Source organism: Agelaius phoeniceus, chromosome 3 (assembly GCF_051311805.1).
Source record: "Agelaius phoeniceus isolate bAgePho1 chromosome 3, bAgePho1.hap1, whole genome shotgun sequence".
Classification (NCBI taxonomy): Eukaryota; Metazoa; Chordata; class Aves; order Passeriformes; family Icteridae; genus Agelaius; species Agelaius phoeniceus.
The window spans coordinates 97,442,774-97,468,955 of NC_135267.1; the positions used below are offsets into that span (position 1 = coordinate 97,442,774).

Below are 26,182 nucleotides of genomic sequence, written 5' to 3' on the forward strand. Positions count from 1 at the left end.
CCCCAGAGAACTAGTCCTCTTTACAAAACAGAAGAGAAAATGGTGACCACCATTCCCTAAAAGGAAGGAAAAGACACAATGAAACCTCAAATTTTATTTTATCAATTTACACAAATCCACAGCAAAATAAACACAAAATAGCACTATATACAGAGTATTACTTACAGTACATTACAGATTTGATTGGTGTAGTGTGTCAGCTCTGACATGATACTCAGTTACAGTAAATTCCTTTACACAGCTGTACCAGGATAGAGGAATGTAATGCAGCTAAGGAACACTCTGCTTTCCTCAGGCTCCATGATGACCAAATCTCATGCTCACTCATTTCTGCAGAAATGTGAGGTGTTGTCAGGCAAGGTGGTCATTGCACCTGTACAAAACCCCTCTTCCATTTTTCCTTTACAGCTGTTTTAACCTCAGTAATGGAAGTCAGTAAAGAAGTACAATAGAACATAGACCAGGGAATTTTACTGGAATTCTGGCTGTTCTTTGCTCTGTCTGTAGGAAGTAAAACATTCAGTATCAAAGCAAGAATCCTTCACCAGCTGCCTTGGAGTGCAGTGATCGGGAAGTTGGGCTGCAGATCAGATGAAGGAGGCTGTGTGGAGCAAGCCACCTGCATCACCTTTTTGGGGGGGAAGTCAAACCCTTCGATAACAGCAGCACATACTTCAGAAAGATAAGACTCAATTCCAAATTCTGTCTCTAGCAAGGCAGAATATTCCACATGTTTCTTACATGTAATGCAGGAAGAGCAGGTTACAGGATGGAGCTGGTAATTTCAACTGACAAAGACAAAAAGTTTACACCAATTTCATTCTTCTCTCCTAGCTTCCTTCAGACAAGTAGTGAACAGGAGTCACCAATGCCAGATAACCATGTTCAACACCATTCCACTAGTGAAAGTACTCACTATAGGATTCCCTGTAGGTACCATCAATAAAGTGTGGGTTTTAAGGCTAAAGTACTCAGTACTATCAATCTTCAGATAAGTTAGATCAACTTTCTAAGCATTTTTGACTACAAGTTAACATGTGCAGAGATTCATAGCATACTACATCTCCTACAGTGATAAGATGAAGGAAAAATCTTACAGTAAGACATTCCTTGACCTACTTAAATTCAGCAGAGCTTAATAATAATGGAGAGGGATGTAAATCCAGTTGTAGCTGAAGCCCCGTACCCCAGAGACAGCATGGGGAGAGCTAGATTAGAAGCCCATACTCATATGTCTGGAGAGTTGGGTTCTCCTTCCTAGGCTGCTCTCCCTTTTTCCTAAGGCCCCAGCACATTTCATCCTACATCAAGTGCAGTTGTCATTGCCACATAATGCAGTTACAAGGCGTGAGCCCAACACCAGCTCGAGCTTCTGAAAAAGCAGTATTGGCTTTACATGGTAACTTAGAGACAGAGGCTCTTCTTGGGTCTAATTCTGAAGTTGCTTTTGGAAAACAAATCATACATGTAACATTGAAAGTGCAGCAGTTACTGCCAACATGAAATACAGAATTTCACAAGATGTGATTGTGTTGTGAGAGTAAAACTGCTGTCAAATATACCCAATTCAAACAACTGCATAAAGCGCTCAAGTCAGAAATAAATAACAAAGCAGGTCAGATACTGACAAGTGTACTAGAAACTAAACATATTCTTACTAGTGCAAAATTTAAAATATACTCCAATTTAAAATTACCTTCTGAAATTCTGGGATGGGGAGCATTGTTCTTTTTGTTGCTTAACCAGAGCCCTGTGGAATTTTCCTCCCATTAAGTTCAGCTCTGTGGAGGAGCCTGCCCTGCTCCGCCAGTGCTCAGGCGGGAATGGCCTCGACAGCCTCGATGAGGTTGAGGGCCAGGCTGTACTGCCCATGGTTCTCAGGCAGGTGCTCGATCACCTTGCTCACCAGCCTGGCTGTCGTTGTAATTGGCACTTCCACGTTCTGGATTTCCTGGGGGTCCTGTGTGAAACAATAAACTCAGCATCTCAGTCATGTCACAGATAAGCCCTCCAGAACCTTTATAAGACCAATTGCTAATGTTTATAAACAAAATCAAGGTGATGCTTTGACCCATGAAACTGCTCTACCCTCCATGAAACAGAACTACCATGAGGAAAAATGGAGGGAAAACATCCTATTTCCATGAGTAAGAAAGGGCCACTCAGATTTAATCTCTGGCTCGGTGAACAGAAACCTCAGAAAATCCACCTGTTTTCCAAACTGGAGCTTCACTTACCATAGCTTTGAGCCAAGTGCTCAGTGTTGGAGGAAGCCTGGAGAGGAGTTCCATGCCATCCTTGATCTGTCCATGGAGCAGAGCAAAGGCCAGCCTCTGTCCAGCCAGCATGAGCAGCTGGGATGCCAGCACCTCTTTGTCAGCAACCTGCACGAAGGCCTGCAAGCAGAGAAAAGGAAGGAACTAGAAACAGTTTCAGTGTGACAGCTCACTTAGCTGGAGGCCGGAATAGCTGTAACAAAAGAAAGTTCTTGATACTAAAAGGGCAAATAGTCTTTGAGACTGTTTCTTATGTTATGTGTTACTGTTACAAAGCACAGAGCAGCACAACATAGAGAATTACTCTGTACTTTACAGAGATTAGCAGGAGCACAAGATGTCTTACAGTCCAGCAACATAATCCCCCCCTCAAGGAAGGGAAGGGATTTTTTTGTCCTTTTTTGTTTTTTTCCTTTCTATCCTAAAAGACATTACAGCCCAAAGAAGGCAATTCCTGAAATTATCAAATATAATGAAATTTAAAAGGCCACGATAGTTATACCAGTAGTGTAACTCCCTGTCATTTCCACTAGTTGCATTACACAGATTCTTGCTGGGAAAATGGAAAAATAAAGGAATTATTAGTCCCGAAAAGGTACTTTTATAGTCTCTGACTTTTCAGCCTGGGGATTTTTTGAGCTTGATACATCTTGCCAAACCCTTCCAGGCATCTTAAATAAGTGAAAAGTAATTTTAGCAGAATACATGACAGTGTTGTAAAATGTTAAAAGTTGTTCTTACCTCTTCACCAAGATGATCCATCCCATAACTGTACAGTTCACAGACATAATGCCTTCTGACCAAATCCTCAGAGATCTGAAGATACTGAGCCAGGTCCGCAGCCAAAGTTGGCCAATTCTTCCCCTTCTCAAAAGGAAAATAATCCTCTTCTGAGACTTCTCTGTCCTTCTGTGACGAACACAGCGTTTGAACTGCTGCACTCACAACTTTGAGCAAGAACTTTGAAGCAAAAGTCACAGGTTACCTCAGGAGTATCTGTAACTTCAGAAGTTTAAGACCTTTCAGTACAGAACTTGTGCCTACCTGCTGTCGTATGGATAACATGTTTGGATCCATATCCCCGCTAGGTAGCAGCTGAATTGATGTTAGGTCTTTGAAAAATGCATTTCTGCCCTAAAATTGAGAACCAAAGACAGGTTTCAGGCAATACAACAAATCCACTCTGATCTAAACAGCCCACTTATTTCTCAAATTTATTTTGTGCTGCATCTACTCAAAGAGCAAATTGAGACCTCGAGTAAGAGAAGACAAAAAGAGAATGACTAATAGTAATAGTTGTATGTAGAAGAATGGAGACACAGGAATAGGATCTGATTTTACTGAAGCCATAATATACACTCTTAAATGACAAAAGGTAGTACAATGTTTTCTGTTAACAGATAAACAGAAAAAATACAAAACCAACGGAATTTGACCTGTGGTAAAATACTAAAATCAGACTCAAATGCTTGATGACAACTGGCAGACAAGAGCCTACATCAAAAGGAAAGTAATATTCTGCATTTATAAATTTCCAGTAAATAATTTAGGAAAAAAACTGAACAGTGTTACAGCATTAAATTTTTTTCTCCACAGCAGGAGTTAAACCACAGTCTACACCAGTACTTTGTGTTTAAATTCTCTTAGGATCGAAGTGTGGTTATGATGGGAGGAGGAAAGCTCATTTTTGGGTATCAGGATCAAGCTCTGATTGTAACATACTGCATTTTAAATGCAGTGACTTTTCAAAGTGGTTTGTATGGGTTAAATGAAAAATTATTCATTCTTTTTGAGATGCCGGGAATTCTGCAATAATCAGGAGCAATAATGGATACAACAGTGGCACTAACAACATTTCTGACCTTTAAATACTTATGTTTCCACTGGTTTGGCACTTCTCAAAGCAACCAGAAAACCCTGTCATCCAGTGCTCTGACCATGGAGTATTTTCAGCCCAGCTAATAATTAAAGAGCTGATCTTCATGCAACTGAGGTCACTACAAATCTTTCATTCATAAGGAAGCTCACCAAGTTTGAGTCTCTGCCTGAATTCTGGTGACAATTTCATCAATGCACCACAGTGGACTAAAGGCTTTCATAAAATCATGCAGAAACTGTTTAAAGTGGAAAAGCCAGCAAATATCCCAGATACCAAGAAGGGAGTATCAATTAAGGCAGTATTTCATTATCTGCTTTCTAAGCTATACCTTGCTGTCAAACAGTGACAGTGGCTTCACACCCTTGAGTGAGAGCCTCATGATGGCGTAGAGGACGGTGCAGAGCACAAACTGGTGCTCCACCAGTGGGTAGTGGATGCGCTTCTGCTCCAGGGCCAGCTCCACGATGGACACTGGGCCTTCCACCGACACCCAGGCGTCCTCAGTGTCCAGCACAGGGGCCTGCATCTCATCACTGCTCACGTCTGCCTGCCAAGCAACACACCAGAGCAGTCACACACTAAAAACCTCCTACACTGGCCTGCTCTGCAGTGAAATTAAAAAAAAAAAAACTTCATGTTGTTTAGAATATCATTAACATTTGTCTGAACTGAACAGGACAGAAGTTAGTATAATGACGGTCTTCAAAAATAGATTTTAACCCATCCATTCCTTACTTTCAATGGGAAAAATAAAAATTTACCTCTAGCAAAGTTTGCAGAAGTTCTGAACAGCAGCCAAGAAAAGCTGTCATTGCTGTGTCACTCATCCCTACATCCTGGTAACAAACAGTAAGATTTAAATTGTATCAGCTGGAATTGAAACAGGCTTTCATTAGCTTTTTATGTCTGAGAAGACAGTTGTTGACATAAAATACATAGTTCAGCTCAGTTTCTTAACCTGTTACATTTAAATGTAAACAAATACTTACTGAAGTACAACAAAGAATTAACAGGAGAATTTGGAATGAAGTAAATGTAGCCATTTACAACACCGTATCTCAAATGAAGACTGAATCAAGTAATGCCACCTAATAATTTAATTTTGTGATTATATCAGTTGTCTTCCAAAGAAATTTTAACTAATGATTTTATGCATGAAAATTAACAGTAATTTGTCATCTTATAGTCTCAGGCCTACCCTCTACAGTTCTAATCTGCTTTTTCAGATAAAAATTAATTTATACCACTTAAAATTTGTAACATTTTCTCTAGGGCTATATTTTCAATTTTATTTTCTAACTTTCAAAAATAAATCACAAACCAGTATTAAATTTAAGGCATTTCTAATTAATTCTTCCCACTCAGAGAAAAGTAGTATTACTTGCCCGTCTGCATAATCTGTCCTTTGGAGCTTTTCCAACCTGTTTTTCCAAAAAAAAGAAAAAAAAGGTAAATTGTGTCACAACTAATTTTTCATTATGATGTCTGTTACCCACATTTTAACCTTTTATTACTATTTTCCCAATATAAAATGAGAAAATAGCTCAATTACAGGTACATGATGCAGCTCATTGAATATCTTGTTTTCAACAAAAGACTTGATACAAATTGTAAAGGAATGAACATCTATGATGCCCATATTTAGTTCATCCTTCTTAAAACCTAGGATTAGAAATAAGGTCCTCATTCAAATCTCAGACACAGCTAAGAAGCTCCCAGTGATTTCTAGAATGCAGAACTAAAGTTGTAACACCAAGCATGATATTAGGAAGAAACCAGTCAGTTAAAAAAAACCTTTCTCTCCTCTCCTGCAGGTGTTAACTCAGGTAGAAGAGTTATGGTGAAGGATTTGCATAAATGCATGCAGGAAAACTGGAAAAGGGTTTTTGCAGAAGCAACACCTCCTATAACTGTATACAACTGAGCCTATTTCCTAGAAGGAATGGAGAAGAGGATATTCTCCAGTTCTTAGCTAAACAAAAAGCAAAGGCAGAAAATGAGAGGAGAAAAGGAGAAGGAAGACAAGACAGGAGAGCAAATTCTTGCAGGTTTTGTGTTGGAGTTTTATTCTTTAAGTCACTATCCACTTACTAGGAGCACTCTTCCTAAACTGTCTTCAGTAAACAGCCCCACTGCATAGTTATAAAGCGTGAAAAAACCTGAAGCTTAGCAGGGACAAAAGACCACTTAAATTCAAAGCAGACAGGCTACACACTAGAACAAAAGCTAATTTACAATAGTAGCAACAGTTAAAAGTGCTCAACAACATCCACAAAATCTTCTGTATTTTGCAGAAGAGCTCATGTATATGAAATCTGGACTTGTGGTAGATCCTTGGTAACAGGCACAGGCACTTTATTTATTGTTTTCTAACAAAATGTTACATATGCACACACAGATAATTTCAAACTGTTTCACAAATATTTCTTATTTAGTAGATACAAGCTAAAAAACTGCACTTAAGTCTTCAGAACACGTCACCCAGTGTTGATCAGCTGCCTCTAGTTAATCATCCAACAGATTTGATATTTTAAAGTATGCATTTCATCATCACTTCCAAATGTTAGCTATATAATAAGCCAAATAAACAGTGGTGATTTCTATAGTTAAATCAAAGATATTCCAAATACTTTTTAAAACAAAACACCAAAATGAAAGTTTATACATACTGGGTTTACTTTTCAGTTCGTAACAAAAACAGTCTCAAGACACTGCACTCACCTTGTCCATCAGATATGTGGCAGAGGAAAGCCTTTTTACTATGAATGTATTCCACATCATCAGAGCAATACCTAGAACAATCACAGACTTGTAAACTCCAGGTGAATAGAAAAGGGATCTTATAAGATGGTGAACAAAACAGGAAAGAATTGTGAATTATCCTCACTGCTTTATACTTGAAGTTTAGATTTCTCAGGAGGAGACTACACTGGTGATCAAATACAGTCATAAGTGCAATTAATAACTTGGTTAAAATATTTTATTATGCAAACTAGGTTAAACATTTTAAGTATACATCAAGAGGGCATCTTATTTGCATACATAAATAGCCTACACAAAGAAAATGGTCATCACCTTCACTGAAACAGGGTATCAAGAACTGCATGAAAAGTAATTGACTGCAACTGATGTTCCATTATTTAAATACAAGTAAAAATTCATTTCAGAGCAATTTTATTTTAAAATGCTTTTAGTTGAACATATCAACTTTATCTAATTGGCTTATTTTCACAATTGTGATGGAAACTCAATTTCACCATGGAAGAGAGATGTGTGGATGTCATCAGAAAATTTTGGCGTGGTTTGGTGGTTTTAATACAAAATGGCCATCACTATTATGAACAGCATTCATTTACTTTAGTCAAACATCCAATCTATTTTACAATTTCATCAAAGATAATTTTTACTAAGAGCATTGTACTTACCATGCTGAATGTGAGCATTAATGATGCATCTTAGATGATCTATAGATCTATTGAGAAAACATGCTTCCTTATGGAAAAAAATAAATGACAGTACAAGTTAATACATTATTCAAAACTTGCTTTAAATGTAACTTACTAATTCTTAAAGGGCCCAGGTAGATTATCTTAAAGCTTTTACTCTGACAGTTATAAAACTAGTAAGTTATTCCGCTGTTGCAATCTTCTCTACCAGTATGTGACAAACACGTGTGCATGGCAAAGTTTGTTTCAGTCATCACGAAGCCAACTGTAATTTCAGGGGTTTTTTAGTATAAATCCTGCTAACATACTCTTTGCTGAAAGACACCTCCACTGCCTACAATAATTTTTCAAAATCCATTTCTGATAGAAAGAGTAATTTTTACTCAATTTTGCTATGATGGAGTAAGTTTTTAACAAGTCTGACAAAACTTCTATTCTACATCAAGTGACGTGGCACAGCTCTAAGGAGTTCTAATTTAACTTTTAACATCATCTGAACTTAGCACAACATTTTCCCTTACAGAAACTATAGGACAGGAGAGGAAAAAAGGAAATTTTTTATTTTCTTTCTTATGACAACTGCCAGCAGTAGCCAGGGAATCTGAGAACATGCAAGAAATCCCTCTTTCTTCCCACAACAGAATGGGTTCTAGTCTAAAAAATTTAGTATTCCGTGACTTGTTTAAGCAGATTTAGAACAGAGAAAATATGCCTCTGTTTTGGAGTACTGTTTTGTATCTGCAGTACAAACAGCCAAAAATCTTTTTCAAACTGAACCCAGTTTCCAGACTCCCAGTATTGAGAATCTGATAGCCTAGAAATGTACAGTGACATGCCATTCAGCCTCAGGACATACTCTCATTTTCTCAATTCAATTTCCACTTGCCACAGAAAAATTGCACCTAATAACTGCTTTCAAAGTCAGTCTTATTAACTGATGTTTTGCTGAGCTACCAGAAACTTGTGAAGCTCCTTCTATCGAGTTGGTCTTAACCATTATTCCCTGCAAAAGACACTTTCTTACCTCTGGGTCCTTATTCCACTGCACTATACATTCCCAAGAGCAATGTGCATGGAGTACATCAACTTCAAGACTACATGGAAATTGCTGATATGCTACTTGCAGCAGCTCTAGAAAAACAATATCTGAAGTTAGAAGACAGACCTCTTCCCACTAAAATTTCTGCTACTTCACAACAACAGTCTCTGCAGACTTTTATAATTTAAGAAATTCACATTAATTTCTTACCTAGGATTCTTTCCAAGCCTGTAGCTGCTTCTGGTTCCTCAAGAAAGAGATTATTATGCATTTCTACAGATTCTTCAGTACTATCTGTAGTGTTTTTGTACTGGGCCACATTCAGTATAATTGGACTGAAGCCTTGCCTAAAAACCCATTTTGCTACAGTGTCAGCAATTCCTCCTAGGATGTTGAAAAGAAAAGTAAGAGGTAGAGTAGATTATTTATGGTTCACAATCTAAGGACAAGAGACAATATAGGGTTTTTAACTACCTTTAACTACATACAGGTAACTCTACCAGTTAAAAAATTTGCTAACCTACTGATCAGAAATTTACAATGCAGTCTTTACAGTAATAGCTTTTAACAATTTTAACGCACTGTTCTACATGATTTGCATTGCTTTTTAAATTAAGAATGGTATCCAGCAAAACAATTTCCAGTGCAGAGTACATAATTAAATAGGTAAGGATGGCTCAGAAGTATATTAGAAAGAAAATCAACAATCTCTCCAAGAAAAAAAATGTACCTGTTGCAGTGTGATACCATTTCCTGTTTCATCTATCCCAACCCCCCAGGTGCCAACCTCTCCTTTCCCCTCCCCCTCTGCCCTCCTGCTAAGAGCTGTCCATCAATCTTAACATTCCAGCAGGGTCATGGTGTGGTTGGCAGAAGTTCAAAAGATGCCCCTCAGGTCCGGGTTCATTGGCCTATCCAAGTGTCTTTATCCCTTGAGCCTTCCCCTCCTCCCACCTGGTTGGTCCCTCACCTGTCCCTTGCCCTCCCCCTGTCCCCAGGCTTAAAAGGAGATGAGACCATGCAGTCTAGATTCTGTTGGGAGCTGTTACAAGATTCAGGGATCTATCATCCTGGAATAAAACTCTGGATTAAAACTCTACGATAGAATCCTCTCCTTTCTCTCTTCACCGTCGCCTGAACCTTTTCCACCAGAGGTAAACTGAGTTCCTACTTTGCCTGGATTTGTTCCAAGTGCCCAGCTGCAGCATCCAGCCGGCCAAAGGTATCTCTGAGGTGAAACACCACAGCTGCCGCCTTTGGCCCAGCAGCAAGGTCAGACGAGGCCAGGCACATCCCACCCGGAAATATTGGAATTAATATTCCATATGTACCTTTTCCAGCTTCAAGCAGTTTCTTAACAGACAGTCTGCCCAAAGGCTCAGTCTGGAGTGATGAAACTCTTTTTGTCCTTTTGGTCACTTTGCTGTGCAGTAGTGTTTGAAGTATCAGGCAATCCTCTAACTGTTTCAGCAGAAGTTTCCAATATTCAGTATCAAGGGAGAGTGCTTCCCAGGATTCTGTGTCTGAACCTACAATTATTTGGGAAAACTAACAAAAGATATGAATTGCTTTAGGTCTGTTCATTTTAAAGCACCACAATTTTGTTCATAAAAATGTATAGCATTAAAATTCAAAACTGTATCCCAAGAGCTAATGCATTTTAAAGAATAATTTACTTCAAAGTATGCATTAACTATTTTGCAAAGATCAATTAACATCCCACACTGCTCATAAGTTGCACATATCCTTCAATAAAAGCCTAAAGGAAATAAAAAGACCTGAAGGATCATCTTACAGTCCCATTTTTAAGTTCATATTCAGCTGAAAAGTGGGTTAGAATACCTTAAAATATTTAATTTTAAATCCTCCACTATATATGATTAATCCTTCCCCAAATATATGATTAATCCACCTACATTTCCATTTCATATCATATTAAAAAATATAGATCATGTACTCAGAAATATTGGATCAACCACATGGCAGTTCTGTGCACTATTTTGTTAATTTCCATATCTATCAGCAAATGCTTTGCCAGGAAACCTAAGAATCTTTCCAGATTGGTAGAAGAAAAGGGGTGGGTAAGATACATGGATTTATGGAAGGGAAATCCTGAAGGAAATAAATCTGTTACCTTTTCTTTTTAAAGCAGAACAGAAGAAAAAGGGATAAAGTCAGGTAGGTTAAGGATAGTATGTTGCAACATATCAACATCTCTATTTTGCAACACTGAAAATTTTGATAAACAGAATTGCAATAGTTGAGGTGAATGCGCAAAAATACTGAAACACTTCCTGTTCTCCAGTTAAAATTTGTAAGGCAGACACAATTAGGGGGCTGGGGCATCTCTCCTACGAAGATGGACTGAGAGAGTTGGGATTGCTCAGCCAGGAAGAGAAAAGGCTCCATGGTGCCCTTACTGCGGCCTTCCCCTACCTAAAAGGGGTCTACAGGAAAGGGACTTTTACAAGGGCAGGTAGTGACAGGACAAGACAAATTAAAGACAAATTTATTTATTATTTAAAGACAAATAAGGAGGTTTAGATTGGCTATTAGGAAGAAATTCTTTACTGTGAGGGTGGTAGGCACAGGTTGCCCAGGGAAGTTGTGGATGCCCCTTCCCTAGAGTGTTCAAGGCCAGGATAATGATGCTCTTGAGCAACCTGGCCTAGTGGGAGGTGTCCCTGCTCAGGGCAGCAGGGACTCACATCAGATCATCTTTAAAGTGCCTTCCAAGCCAAACCATGTTCTGGCTCTATTTACAAGACTGAACACCACCTACATCCCACCTAATATAATTCAGACACATCTGCCTGGTGCTATTTGGAAATGGAATAATGTTTTCCATGTTGAATTGAAATACTGTATGCAGTTTTACAGCCTTAATCACAACTTGGTAAAGGTATTTAGTGCCAAGAAAACCAAGCATCCATCATGTTAAGGGATAGTAACATAGGTTCTACAAAAATTCAACAGTTACTTAAAAAAAAAATCAACTATGTTAAAACAGGTTTACCACCCAAAGTTCAGCAGACTTCTCCAATTTATGTGGAAAGTGTGTAGGCTTTAAGTTCATCAACATCATTTGCTATTGAGAGAGAAACTCAGTGTACAGTTTCCATATTTAAATAAGTTTAGTAAATTATCCTGACATATCATTAATTCATCTCAGCATAATGTTCTTCAAATATGAATGCAAATTTTCAGGCTTGCAGGGTATCAGGCCTGCGCCCAGGTTGGAATGCAGGCAAATGCTGAGGATGTTACTGTTATCATGACAGTTGCAGGGAAGCGATACAGCAACTAGAAGAGGAGGGGGGGTGAGATGAGTTACCTTTTTCTCAGTCATGCTGTCGATTACCTCTGCGGTTACAGAGTGTCCCACGTGAGCGGACAGCAGGGCAGCCCCGCTGCTTTCGGACTGAACGCAGGCCGTGCGCATCTGCTGCCACCAGGGGGACACCGACTGCGTGTCCCACGACTCGTCTATAGCGACTGGAGGCAAAGGGAGAGCGGGAAACTCAGCTGGGGTCACTGTGCAGGAGCAACCAAACCCCGGAACCAGCACTTGTGAACACAGCTTGTCCACGAAGAGCAATTTCTGATTACTCTACATGATCATTTTCCAGATATTTAGCACATGGGTTCTTGGATTGCAACTCAAATTTAAAATAGAAGGTGAATTATTCATTCTCAAAACTCATTTGTAGCAAACAGACAATAGATCTGAATCACTAGGTAGCAAACCTGCTGCATGCTTAAAAGATCTAAGAGTTGTTACGCTTCACAATGCAGATTAATTTGTGATTTCAAGATGCCACACATATTCAATGCACTCAAGCTGTCTCCCTTCAGGCTGCCTTGTGTTCAGCAGCATTAATTTACTCAGACAGCAGCAGTAGCTTGTTCATGCTTCCCGTTTCAGGCTGATAATGCTGCTCTATGGAGAAGTAGACAATAAGGGAACCTGGCACAGATTTATCCACAGCAGCTCTATGTGAGGTAGGAGAATCGGCATTTATTCATATGTACAACATATCTACAACCTACTCCAAATTATGGCAAACTGACTTTATAGAGTACTCGAGTTACAAATGCTACTAAAGTAACAGTAAAGCAAAGGATGTCTGAGAGCCAGTCAGCACAAATTAAAGAGATTGGACTAAACATTCAAAAATGTTAGGAAAGCGAGCTGGACAGCGACATTCTGGTGCCAAATAGGAGTTGTGCCAACTTAGTGTAGAGTGAGAGTGAAAACATGGCATGATTAGTTAGTCCATGAACACATAGCATTAAGTTTTGCTGCATAATTTGTGAGGGGGGGAAATCCAAAGTGATAATAGACTCCAGCTAGAGTAGTAAAATTCTAATAATAACAACAGTTGCCTTTGAGTATTTTAAACACACATCTCACCTTTCATTTTGCTCAGAAGTGACAGCATAGTGTGAAGGTAACTGACAGAATCTGGTTTGTCTAGAAGATCTTTTTCCTTGGAAAGCCATAAATTGAGAAGGAGTGACTGTAAAAAAAGAGAATATGGAATTGAAGCAGTAAAATGAAACTCTAATATTGCAACACACCTAATGCAAACAGTTTCTCAAACAAGTTTTATGTCACAAAGTAAAAATGTTATATTCAGGAACCATTATATTAACATTTTAATGTTAAAAATATACCCATAATGCACTCTGTGACAGATCTTGAAATTAAGTAATACAATCAGTACATTTAATCAGCAAGATATTCTAGAAAATACTCCCTTTTGAACGCTCAACTTGGCAAACATTACGAGTTAACATTATAGTTGAAAATTATGAACACTTGTAGTCCTTAATGAATATTTTAGACATTCCCACTAGAACACCCACATTTTCTACTAGAATATTTTCTTCTTTTTTTTCTTTGATATCGTTTAACTGGGAAATGCAAATATGAGTAACTACAGAACTGAATATGGGGTTATTTAAACACAGCCTAAATACAGCAGTAATCCAATTCAGTAATCCAATTCAGTAATCCAATTCAGTAATCCAATTCAGCCAAAATTCAACATGCAGAAATTTTCCTTTCAACGTTTTGTTTTCAAAATACTAAATCAAAGTTTTGAAGCACGTAATAAACATCTTACCAACAAGGTTTGTGGGCTAAAACCTGCTGATTCCAGCGCATGGCATATTTCCTCTGTGGAACTCTCCCCACACAAACACTTCCAGAAGAAAAAGCTGCCTGAAGCAAGAATTAGTTGACATTACGAACATTATCTAAAACCACAATCTCTCTCCTTTCACTTAGACAAAAGGCAATCTATTGATCAGGTCCCAGTGAGTGCAATACAAAAAAAACAGGTTACATTTGGGATCACCTGGTACTCACCTGCCTGCCAGTTTAAACCACAACAATCTTTTCTGATGCCCAACAAGGAACACAGGGGGTTGAGATAAAGACAGATCTGACCAGAGCATGTCAAAACAAACTTGTCATAAGTATTGATTACATTACTTTAATAGTCAGTGACACAATACTGACAGATTTGCTGCCAGAGCAGCGTGAAGTGTAAATTGCTGTAAATATTCACTGTTGTGCTCTATCACCCCTGGGGGTTTGGTTTGGGTTATCAGGTACTGTTGGCTCATGGCACGATAAGATCTCTGTTGAGACACTGAGCTGCCTTCGGCCACGGCTCTGGCCCTCGGGCACCGCGCAGTGGGAACGATTCGCAATTACATCTTTGCTCCTCCAAGGGCCCATCCAGAGGGAAATGCCTTCCTCCAACTCCTCCTTCTCCAGCCGAATTACAACCATTCTGCTCAACACTGCTCGGTATAGTCAGAGAGAAGAGAAGGCCTCTGGATCTGATGGCAAAGTGATATGTACTGTGGCTGAGCTACAGAAACAACCTAACACTGCAATCACTGACAACTCTACACAAGAAGAAATACTGGAAGTGAAAGTGAGCTCACTCAGTAGGAGGAGCAGGAGAAGGAGGTGGATGAGGCAGGCTACTCCAAAGTAGGGCCAGCATACAAGCAGTAGAATGAGATGTTCACTACTCAGGTAGGAAGAAGAGGAAGAATTTGTAAAACAATGCAGTAATCAAAAAATCTCTATCCCTGAGGGAGCTGCAAGATATCCGTGAAGATTTCAGCCAAAATCCAGGTGACTAGGCTGTCATTCAGCTGTTCTTATGTTGGCATAACAGGACCAGTAGCCTGAAATCAGAAGGTAAGGAAGCCAAAGAGCTGGGATCCCTTTCTAGAGAAGAGGGCATTGACAACAGAACTGGAAAAGGGGCACAAATCCTCAGCCTCTAGAGATAACTCCTCCCAGGTGTAAAATGAAGGAATCCTTTTAAGGAATGCATTACACGTCTCCCAGGCAAGCGGACTGATCCAGACTGCACAGAACAGAGTGAAGCCACCCTTTGGAAAGACTGAAAGATGCAATGGGCTTTTAAAGGCTATATGGAATGCAGTGGGTGCTAAGACATTCTAACATTGGGACACAGAGGTAGCTACGGTCACTTGGTTGGTCAGCACTATGGGATCTGCCAATCAAACTACCCCTGCCCAACCAAAACTCTATTGTACAATAGAAAGGGATAAAAATACACTTGAGAACAGAGTTTATGTTGCTCCTGTCTCAGGCAAAAGCAAACCCATTTGTGGAACTGCTTTTGCTAAAGGGCCTGGATGCACTTGGGGAAGTCTGATGTGTACCTCAAGGGGATTTGATTCTGGATGAGAACACACAATGACTTAAATTGTATATTAATTGCTATACAATATTGTATGGCATCACTACTATGGATGCTATATGCTGTATCAATGGTTTTACAATAAAAATTACCAAGATTAATGACAATTTAATTTTGACGAATCTGCCAAAGTGCAGTGATGCTATAACATGACAAGCACAGCAGTGATGGAACCAGAACTGGTTTCAGCATGCAACAATCCAACACCACACACCACTTCTCCTGCCCTAGAAGACTACTACTACAGATGGAGCCCACAGCCATGGACAAAATTAAATCATTGGACATTTTAGAGGGACCTTATTGAAAATCTCAACTCCACAAATCAGGGCTCCTTGTTGCCTCAACTAATTGCCTTATGCTGCCTCTGGTCAGCTCCCTCATCTCTGAGGCTAAAGTCAGTCCTGCCATTAACTCAGTTTTTAGAGTGCTGTGAACATGAAAGCAGCAGCAGGGTACAGCTGCTCTGTGAAGTATCCAGTTACCACTGCCCAATTTAGTAGTGTAAATTAATGAATGAAAAGTGGTTACATGGCTTCAGGGTAATTGTATTCACAGATGCAGTTAACTTGTATTAATAGTCATTCATGCAAAAGACTTGTCCTGCAGCTAAAGGTAAGAGTCTAAAAGGAGCAGTTACATAGCACTTCAAGGCAAGACAGGTTGCTAAGGCCTCAAATTAGGGCTAACATATTTATACCATCTTAGATTAAAATCAGTCTGAATAATGTAACAGAGCTCAATAGCTCTTACCTAAAGCCACATATTCTCCATCTTCCATATCTTTTATAGTAATCACGTCCTTTTCATAGTCTAGATATTCTAAGAATATTTTCACAGACAACATGTCATCCTTCTCATCAGCCAACTGAGTGGTAGTTTGAGTATTTTCTTTCTTGTAGCTCTCCAGTAAAGTTTCAAGCCTATGAAAATCTTTTTCTTCAAGGCGAAGTAGTTTAGCCAAGTCCTTAAAAGCAAAAGCAAAAAAAAAAAAATCTCATAAAAGACTTATACAAGCAGCAAAATATTCCATTTCTAACATTAAAAACATCTTTGAGAAGGGCCAAAATAATCTCCAAATCAGTTATTCACATTGCTCAAATGAAGACCTTGTCTAGCTTCCTTTTTAAGGACCAGAACAGATGCATTTCCCATTTTTAGCTTCTGCCCATAGCATAACAATCGTCCATCAAGTAAACAAGCCTGTAAAATACCAGTATGGTTTTGTAAATACATAAGTAGTTTTACAAATTATAGCAAAAGCAAGCCAAATTATGCAAGCATCAAAATTTTTAACTTCTACAGGTCCCAAAATATCCCTCCAAAACCAAAGTGAAGAACACACTACATACTGTGAATAAAGAACTAAAAAACTGAAACCACTGAAAAGTGGTTTTATTTTCACTTGTATCTCAATTTTGTGTCTCCTAAAGAATATTAGGTAGATGAATTACCAGACACTTGTATGAGGCTGGAGGGAAGGTATTATAAGTAATTACCTCATTAAAAGCTGCAGCACAAAAAGGGGTTACTTGCTTACCTACTTACTCTATCTGAGGCTTTGAAAACGTATTCTTATGCTTAAATCATCACTTGAATTTAAAAGACAACTGAATTTTCAATTTACTCACATTATCTGAAGGTGAAGTCTCTTTCTGCATGCTCTGGGAATTTAGTTTGCTAACCAGTTTATAAAGATGTAACAGCTTTAACTTGTTTGCACAGAACTGCAGCAGTCCTTCGTCCACACACTCCAGCTCTGAGGAGAAATAAAACCGCACTTGAACTTGAACATATAGCCTGGAATAGTGAAATAGACACACAGAACTGGAGAATTTCTGAAACTCACTGTAATTTTTTGATGCACTGCTGTTTGCAATCATTACATTCAATTCAGAGCAGCATAAAATAAGAATTATTTCCACAAGAGGTATTAAAGAAAGCTATGAAGCTTGTTTTAAAACTGGAGGTTGACAATGTGAAACTGAACAAAGACAAATCTATTGTCTTCTCCTGGTTTAAGGCCAAACCACAGACTGTCAAAAACTGAAATACAGTTCTGGTTTTCTTTCATCAAGAATAACAAACTATAACATTTATTCATTCTGACACTTTAAGCATATTCCTCTCATCTGAAGAAGGCTTGATAACTACTAACATGAATTAAATTTCACCTCAGCAAGACACTGCCTTCTGTATTTTTGCAATCTGAGTCTCAAAAATTTCATGTATCTATTGACATTCAAATTCCCATAACAGTTAAAGCAACATAGAAAACTAACACCAACATGTCCAAAAAAATTTTTATTTCAGCTTATTAATCTTGAAAGAAAGCCTTCCTGAGAGATTGTAAAATGACCTTTCTATACAAAAGATTCCACTGAATACACAATTTTCACCTGAAGCTGCTTCTAAACATGATTTTCATTTACAAACCCTTAAATACTTTTAATACATTGCTATTAAAATCCTACCAAAAAAAGAGAAAAACACAGAGAGTTTTTCACAGAATCACTTGACCTTGAATTCACAACCACAGCATTCACAGAGCCCAGGATCTGCTTCAAATTATCTTTTACCTACTAGACAGAAGTGGAGAAATAAAACACTACTCTTGTGAAATTAGAAGGCTGGAACATCAGTCAAGTTTGCTGTATATTGTGACTGTGGGGAAATAATGTTATGTTTGACAAGAGATTAATTATGAAAAATGCACAAACACGGAGACCTTAGGAAATATACTACTCTGTCAACCTCTCTTCAGAATTAAGAATCATGTTTCCGTTTTCCTTTGGATGTTTTAGGAGTTATAAAAGAAATGGATAATACTATTGATTTAGAATGAGGTAGAGAATTTAGGTAGAGAACTGCATGTGTGAATGTCTCAATCTCCTCTATGTACTTCAAGAAAACCATAAAAAGAAACTACCACTGGTAGAAATGAAGGAGAGATTTCTTTGATTCTCAGCAAAAGATTTTGAATCAGCAATGGCATTTCCTGACATAAGCTCTGAAATCTCTACCAAAACTTGAAGTATTTGGTAAATTTCAGCAAAGTTTACCAAAAAAAAAGATACTAGATGTGGTCACAGCTCAGATTCTCAGTGATAAAGATTTTGTGCTTCAAGTATATTAAAATTCACAGATCATGTCATATTTTCACATTCTTCTTTGAAGAGAGAATAAATTAAAACATTTACAGGCAAAAGCCTATGAACCTTCTTTCTAAAGGATGCTTTTACAGGACACAAGCACTCAGACCAGTTTTTTTGAGTTTGTTTTGTTGGTTTTTTAAAAAAATATAATCACAAGTTACTCGGCACCCAGCAAGCTTAGCCAAACATACTTACCAGCAAGCTATTTGTAGTCTGCCTTAAATAAAGACACAGAAAAGCAACGTCCTGTGATACCTAGCACTGAAACTAGGCAGACCAAACCTGGTCTCCCTGTGGAACAGAACATTTCTACATACAATAGTAATAGTCTTACAGCACTGCAGACAAAGTGCAAATATCTCTCTATATTTGCAAAATAAATATCCACCTACCCTGTTTTTTTAAATTATCCATTAATGTCTGAGTGATGCTTGTGAGAGATGAAAGTGGCATGCGTTCGCTTGTCAATATACTTTCCAAAGCCTGTTAAGCAGATTTTCAAGAGAATTAAACAGTCACTTAATCTCATTGTTAAAATATGCAAGTTAAGCCAACAATAGCACAACTTTGACCACAATTTTTCATCTGTATTTCACCTTCACATATACTTGTGGCATAATTTATTCCTACAGAAAGGTCTTCTCTCTTTTTATTATTCACAGACAATGCCTTGGGGAAGTCACAAGTCAAAATGTCATAAAAAACTACCCAGAAAAAACACACAGAAACCCTAAACAGCTCAATTATTTGTTTCAAGTAATTCTAGGAAAAAAAAAAACAAACCCAACTTATTTTGAAATATTTAGCACTCTGACAATGCAGTACTTTTTCTAATATTAAAGTATACTCTAAATGTTCACCTGTCTTTTTGTAGCAGGATATTTGATATCAAGTATTAATTCCTTTGCTTCAGCTTCAATTAAATCTGCAAATAAAGATAATCAAAATTTAAATTCATATATCTCAAATGCCTTCTAAAGAGCAAATAAACCTGCATAACAGTTAAGGTGCATGTGCGTTCATGACAAAGATGATGACACTGTTGCAGAAGGTGCCAAAATAAGCTTGAGGAAAATGAAACAAAGTAACAGAAATCTCAAGCTACTTAAAAATCATAGCTCATAGCACATAGAGGTGTCAGAATGCACCACAATTGTACTTGTGGTTGCATACTTACAGATAATCCAAGAACTCTTTGATAACACAATCTTAAGAAATTTTACAAGAGAACCTACCTGGATCTGAGGTTTTAGCTTTGAGTAAAGCATTTAACTTCTTCACTAGATGCATATCTTTTGCTCGTTCACTCTTTTTATCACTGAAGGAAAAGAATTTTTAATTGTATGAGTGAAGAGAATTAAAAGTAATAATTCAATAAAACTGTATTTTTTAAATTATTTATGCTACTTTAAGGTAACATCCCAATAAATAAAATCACGTTAATCCATACAAACCAATGAGATTATTACAGAGAACTATTCAGCTTGAAAAGGAACGCCAGAATTGCTGTCTCCAACTGTTTCCAAAAGCAATAATGAAATTAATTTACTTATATAGAGCATAAAAAGTTCTTACCTCAGTGATAAATGGAAAGGTACATGGACAGTTTTTACACTTCCAGAGACTGGATCAACAAGGCAGATCTGGTAAGTCTGGGGCTGCCATCCCTGACTGGTCACATTGTTTAGACCCATTATTTTATAACCAGGATACAACAACCTGAAATTTTTTTTAAAAATGGCCAAAATTAGCAACTTTCCCTGTCCACAAACAAAATAAAAAGGCACTAAGTTTTATGAAGCTAAGGTTTAAGAACTGCAAAACACCTTTATCAGAAAAGACTGTAGAGTGATGAAATATGACAATATATCCCCACCTCTAGAACAAGAAGCTGCATTCAGTGGAAACACTGGGCAGCACAGGAAGTGCTTGCCAGCACCACTAGCACTTTTACCCTGGCATAGCCATGTATCACTTTATTGCAGCAGCACAGCCACCACGCCTACCTGCTAACTGATTCTTACCTGCAGTATTTCCCCACATTGAAGGCTCCAACCCGAGGTCCTTGCTGCGTGCTCCACACTTCCAGAATGCCTCTTCTTGGAGCATAGATCACAAGGAACTGAGCTACCCTGCTTGGACCTTGTGCATTTCCAAAAGGAGAAGAATCCATCTTCTCAGTTTCCCTTTCCTGAAGGTCCTCCACAGTCTGTATCCAACCAACTTCTGCATCACGGTATCCTTTGTAAGAGAAGACAGAAGGTCACAAATGTGCAGAAATTAATACAGGATTAGTGTATCAAGCTGTAATCTTAAGCTTTATTTCAAATCGTGCAACTCCTGACTCCTATAAAGAACTCTGGTCCATTGACTTGGCACAGGACCCACAAGAGAGTGGCCAAACATAGCCCTTGGCAAAGCCCTGGCAAGGAACAAATTCTTTTGAAGAAGATATAAAAAACCCCAAAACCCATCAGGTCAGTGCTCGGGACATTAAACCAATGCATGACATTGAGGAGTCCCTTGTTGTGCAGCCATCATGATGAAATGAGAATCTAACAAGCTGTATGTCTTCTTACTGATTTTTCAAAGTTTATCTTCTCAGCAGAATTAAAAAGGGTACTAGAGCTTACCAACAGAAAGAACATTGAATAGAGCTAAAGCTCTTCCAAAAGAAAATACCAACCAAACAGATCAAATTTTAACTATATTCCAGGGATTTGCAAAAATACCCTTATGGACTTTATATTACACCTGACTTCGGTTTGTAATGAAGCAATGTACTAAAATTCTCAGAATTCTAAGTCTGAACATAAAATGCCTCAGTGTTTTGAAGACTATTATTTGCTATACTAATACCACTACCGTACCTTTCCACATGCGAACTGCGAGTCCTCTTGTAACATCCAGCAAAATAACCCTTCCAAATTCATCTGTTACTGCTGCCAAAGTATTACATGGAGAAAGACATATCCTTTCACCATGGCGCCGGGAGTCAGGAAGTCCAAACCTAAAAACAATAATAATGAAGCAAAGCCACTAGACACATCCTTTTCTTCAGAAATAGTCAGATTTTCTTTTGAGGATTAAGACTTCTTTTTAAGCTAACAGAAGGCATGGATAAAATTACAAGCAAATCATGAAAAAAGTTCTTGCTCTGTGTCCTAGGTTACAATATTAAGATGTATTCCATTCCCATCCTCAAGAACTGCTGAAACCAGCAGGGGGATTGTTTTTTCCCTATCTCCTGTTCATGGGCCCATCAATGCCTTTCCATATGACTCAGAGATAACTCCCTCCAGGAGACATTTTTGTTTAATGGACCCACCACATGACTCATAGAATGATAACAGCCCATTGTGAGTTGCTCCACCCAGGGAGGAGGAGCTAAGCATCCCTACCTGGATACAATCTGGGATTTGGGACAGAACAACCAGTCTTTCCACTGGATTCCCAGAGGAGCAGCCGTCTTTTCCACTGGATCTTCAGAGGAAGACTACACTCTTCCTACAGGATCACTGTTCCAACAGAATCACATCTGCCACTACAGGAGGACTGCAGCCACCAATCCAACTGGACTGCTACCACACCCTTACCCACAGGGTGTCAAGTTGTATTCTGACCCTGTCAGTGTAGGGTTTTTTTTCTTTTGTAGTATTGCATGTATTTTGGTTTTTCTTTTTCCTTTTCCTAATAAATTGTATTTCTGACTTGGAGTCTTTCACTGATTTGCTTTCAAACCAGAACATTCTGTTTACCAAGATATATCATAGCTCTGCCTAAGTCCTACTGAAAAAGCAAAGTTCAGAAAGTAGGATAAGTGATTGCCTTGTCATGCAACGACTGTACAGTAACAATGAACTCATGCACTGAAACGGGGAAGATGAATAATTATTTGTCCAGAATGATAAACTGAAATGAAACAAAGCTTAAAACAAATGACTTGCAAACTACCATTACTGCTTAAAGTCATGTGTTCATCAATTATATACCTTTCAAGATAATTTAAATAATTAAAAAGATAAGACATGCAAAGTAACTGACCGTGAAAAAAACGCAACTTACCTCACTGCCAATGGGGTAGCAGGTTCCACCTTTGGTTTCTGTTTTTGGACAGGTTCTTCTTCATGTTTACTCTTCCAACCAAGCCAGCCACTTGCAACAGAAGAACATAACAAGAATTACACTAATGGTCGTAAAAATATTATACAGCTACAACTAAAAAAAAAAAATAAATTATTACCTCGCAGCATTAAATAATGCTGAAGTCAGTTTGCTTGCAACTGCTAAGGCAACATGAGACAACAGAGGCTGTGAGCTACCCTGAAATATGGGAACAATGTGTTTAGAAATTCAATAGTCAGCTGTGAATCACCCTAAAATGAAGCAACAAAACCTTTATAAAGCCAAGAAACAGTTCTTACACTGAACTCAACTGCAGATTAGTTTTTCAGGTCTCCTACGGACTTTCAGCTCAGAAAGCATAGCTTTAAGACTGCAAAATTTAAATTCATTGTCCCCAGAAAAGCCATTCTGACATCTCTACCATTTCAAACTCCTCTGAAAGTCATTGGTAGCTCAGTATGTTTATCTGCAACAGAAGTTAAAAAACCCCTGTGTATCATCTATCACAGAGAGCTGACTGGTGTATGGCTTTGGCATCCTTGCAAATATCAACATAAGCAGTTTTTTCACAGACCTGTTGGAAAGCAAGTACAGAAACCAAAATTCCAATTCTAGCATTTACAATTAAATTTCAATCCTGATAAGGACAGCATACGTGTAGGGTCTGAATATACAGACACAACTACACTGACATCCTTTTCCTCCCATACAACACAAGAGGATGTAAATATGCTACAGTTAAGCACAAACTGCAGTTTTCTCTTACAAGAAATCACTACAATGTACTCAGGTCATGTTGAATCAAAGGCTAAAGACCTCCAAATACCCATAAGATGCATGTTTACACAATACTAACATAATTTTTGAAAAACACTAGTTGGCAATAAATAAACAAATTTGAAAAAAAATATTTATCACACTCAATTTAAGATAGAAAATACAATTTCTCAGTAGCAGGAACCCATGCTAGACACTACTATCACATTCACTCCAAATCATTCCAGTTCCAGAAGATCAAGAAGGGGAAATGTCATCATAAAAAGAACTTAAGAATACTTCAGAAATACTCATACAGAATAAAAGAAAGATTAATTATTCAAAGTTTCACCGAGTCACCTTTGTAGTACATACCTCCAAGGCAAAAAAGAACCCAGCGAAAGGATTGGCTCCAACAGTAACATACTGGGACATGGCAGGTGGACTGTTTTTAATAGCTGCATTATATCCTCCTATATTGGAGGCAGTCTTCATTTGATCAAAAGGACACAGTGTCATGATGCCTAACAAAAACAATAAAGTGAATGTCTTACACATTCAGAACAGAGGCATGCAATTGCTCTAAAAACATAAATATATTCCTGCCTTCTTGACTGATCAGCCAGCATTCAGCGGGAAGGGAAGAGGAACAGCTTTAACCATAGAAATGCCAAACAACATGGCAGAAATAACCTAATGGACTTGGGTTAATTATAAAGCACATATGGTTCATTCAGAAGGAAAAAAACTCAGCAGAGTTCAGCAGCAAAAATACATGTACCAAACTCACTTCACCTGCCTTAATAGCAGCCTTCTGACCTCTTAGCTGCTTTTGTAGAAAGGGTGGAAGAGAAACTAAGCTTACTATCCCTCAGATGTGCCTCTCTGACAAGAACCAAGGCTTCTGCAAATTCTGAAGGGTAAAAGTCTTTGACAGTCTATCAGTCAATCTGTCCTTTTTGGAAAGGAACTGTCACAAATTTAAATTTCCTTATGTGCCTGACTCAGGAAAGACCCACACCGGCCTTAATCTGCCTGCCAGACAGTTCTTTCACCTGACAGAAATGGAAATAACTGCATCTGATCTGGCCTCTCTCAGCTGTTTCTTACTAAGCAACAAAGAACAATATAGTTACAGGTGTAAGAGGGAAGACTCAATCAGACTAGAAAATAAAATAAAAAATATTTTGATAGTGGTTAATGAGAACATTCACTATGACAGCCTTCACTCACTTCTATCCAATCAGTATCACTAAGCACTCTCAAGAAGAATTTAACTGCACAAAACCATGAATTTAATTTTTTAAAATATTTGAAATTAAACAGAAATGCTTACCTATACTAGCATGGTCCACAATCGTATCCACATCTTGCAAACCCCATTTCTTATAAGCTAATGGTGGAGGTTGAACATTCTCATTGCCAGATGCTGCAGCTGACAAAAGTCAATAAAGCACAAAAAAGTTTCTACTGAGTCAAAGACAAAGGAATAGCATAACAGAGAGGAAAAAAACCACCTGAAGCAATCTGAAGACACAAAATAACCTAGTTTTAAGTTAAATGCATTGGAATATCTGTTAAAATAGCCTTCTGAAATACTTACCATCATCAAATTAAAACACTTAAAAATACATTTTGTACTTGCAGATAGTGTATTTACTAGCTATTATGGTAAAATACTCTGTACAATTTTAGAAAGCTACTACAATTGATTTCTGTGGTTCGGGCATGTTTAAGTGGAAACTTCTCCACCCAAGTACTTGCAAACTCAGAACACTCACTAGATATGTAACAGTGGGAGGTAAAAACAGTGGTAAGACGAAACCAGTGAGTGTCACTAAGTATCTATTACCCCAAATAGAGATGGTCAAGAATGAAGGAAGATACAGCACTCCAGCTGCAGATATTGCAACAAGCTTTGAGTCCTTCTCAACACCTTCCTTGTGCCATCTATCACACAGTACTGTCACATAATTCTCCCCTACCCCCTGGAAACTGAGCTTGTTTCCAAATTAGAGTTATGAACAGGCACTGTACTAAAAGGAACAGGATCTAACTCTGCACAATCAAACAAGGTATGAAAAGCTCTTAGACATGAACACAAAGACCAGGGACCACCACTGCCATCATCCCAGCATTATCACTTCCCATAAGGTCTTTCTTGGGAAGAAGAACATTCCACTGACAGTGGCATGCTAAGAAGCACCTCAGCAGTATGCAGTGGCTTAATGCCAGTGGGCAGCTGACCACCACACAGCAGCTCACCCACTCCCTCCTAGTGGGATGGGGAAGAGAGTCAGAAGAGTAAAAGTGAGGACACTTGTGGGTTGAGATAAAGACAGCATGCAAACAAAGCAAAACAATAAATTTTCTTCACTACTTCACATGAGCAGGCAGGTATTTAGCTACTTCCATGAATGCAGGGCTTTATCACACGTAACAGTTGCCTAGGAAGTCAAATGCAATAACTGAAAATTCCCCCTTCTTCCTTTTCTTTTCCCAGCTTTTATTTCCAGAAGCATCATCATATGGCACAGAATATCTCTTTGGTCAGCTGGGGTCAGCTGAACCAGCTGTGTCCCTCCCAGTTTCTGGGAATCCCCAGCCTGCTCATTGTCAGGGCAGTGTGAAAAACAAAAAAAGCCTTGACACTGAGTAAGCACTGCTCCACAGCAGTTAAAACATCAGCATGCTATCAGTGCTGTTTTCGTAACAAATCCAAAACACAGCCCCATACCAGCTACTAGGAAA

The 26,182-nt window shown here is 38.4% G+C and overlaps 1 protein-coding gene across 3 annotated transcripts in view; it reads right to left on the minus strand.

Moving 5' to 3' along the window:
* Positions 1 to 79: 79 nt before the first annotated feature.
* Positions 80 to 26,182, minus strand: part of RAB3GAP2 (RAB3 GTPase activating non-catalytic protein subunit 2) — a 48,981-nt gene continuing 22,878 nt past the window's right edge. For 2 of the 3 annotated variants that reach the window (XM_054628615.2, XM_054628614.2), the window contains exons 9-35: positions 24,768 to 24,866; positions 23,807 to 23,955; positions 22,794 to 22,873; positions 22,616 to 22,705; positions 21,421 to 21,560; positions 20,575 to 20,791; positions 20,126 to 20,269; positions 19,786 to 19,868; positions 19,411 to 19,475; positions 18,943 to 19,033; positions 17,027 to 17,154; positions 16,149 to 16,362; positions 13,770 to 13,867; positions 13,055 to 13,160; positions 11,975 to 12,135; positions 9,972 to 10,188; positions 8,851 to 9,024; positions 8,626 to 8,732; positions 7,581 to 7,647; positions 6,877 to 6,947; positions 5,541 to 5,576; positions 4,917 to 4,991; positions 4,484 to 4,702; positions 3,321 to 3,410; positions 3,018 to 3,236; positions 2,238 to 2,396; positions 80 to 1,960 (exon numbers count right to left, since the gene is read on the minus strand). In XM_054628615.2, the coding sequence (XP_054484590.2) occupies positions 1,814 to 1,960; positions 2,238 to 2,396; positions 3,018 to 3,236; positions 3,321 to 3,410; positions 4,484 to 4,702; positions 4,917 to 4,991; positions 5,541 to 5,576; positions 6,877 to 6,947; positions 7,581 to 7,647; positions 8,626 to 8,732; positions 8,851 to 9,024; positions 9,972 to 10,188; positions 11,975 to 12,135; positions 13,055 to 13,160; positions 13,770 to 13,867; positions 16,149 to 16,362; positions 17,027 to 17,154; positions 18,943 to 19,033; positions 19,411 to 19,475; positions 19,786 to 19,868; positions 20,126 to 20,269; positions 20,575 to 20,791; positions 21,421 to 21,560; positions 22,616 to 22,705; positions 22,794 to 22,873; positions 23,807 to 23,955; positions 24,768 to 24,866 (3,446 nt within the window). In that variant the 3' untranslated portion in view covers positions 80 to 1,813. The remainder of the gene's footprint in view (positions 1,961 to 2,237; positions 2,397 to 3,017; positions 3,237 to 3,320; positions 3,411 to 4,483; positions 4,703 to 4,916; positions 4,992 to 5,540; positions 5,577 to 6,876; positions 6,948 to 7,580; positions 7,648 to 8,625; positions 8,733 to 8,850; positions 9,025 to 9,971; positions 10,189 to 11,974; positions 12,136 to 13,054; positions 13,161 to 13,769; positions 13,868 to 16,148; positions 16,363 to 17,026; positions 17,155 to 18,942; positions 19,034 to 19,410; positions 19,476 to 19,785; positions 19,869 to 20,125; positions 20,270 to 20,574; positions 20,792 to 21,420; positions 21,561 to 22,615; positions 22,706 to 22,793; positions 22,874 to 23,806; positions 23,956 to 24,767; positions 24,867 to 26,182) is intronic. The other variant, XM_054628616.2, reaches the window with a different exon arrangement.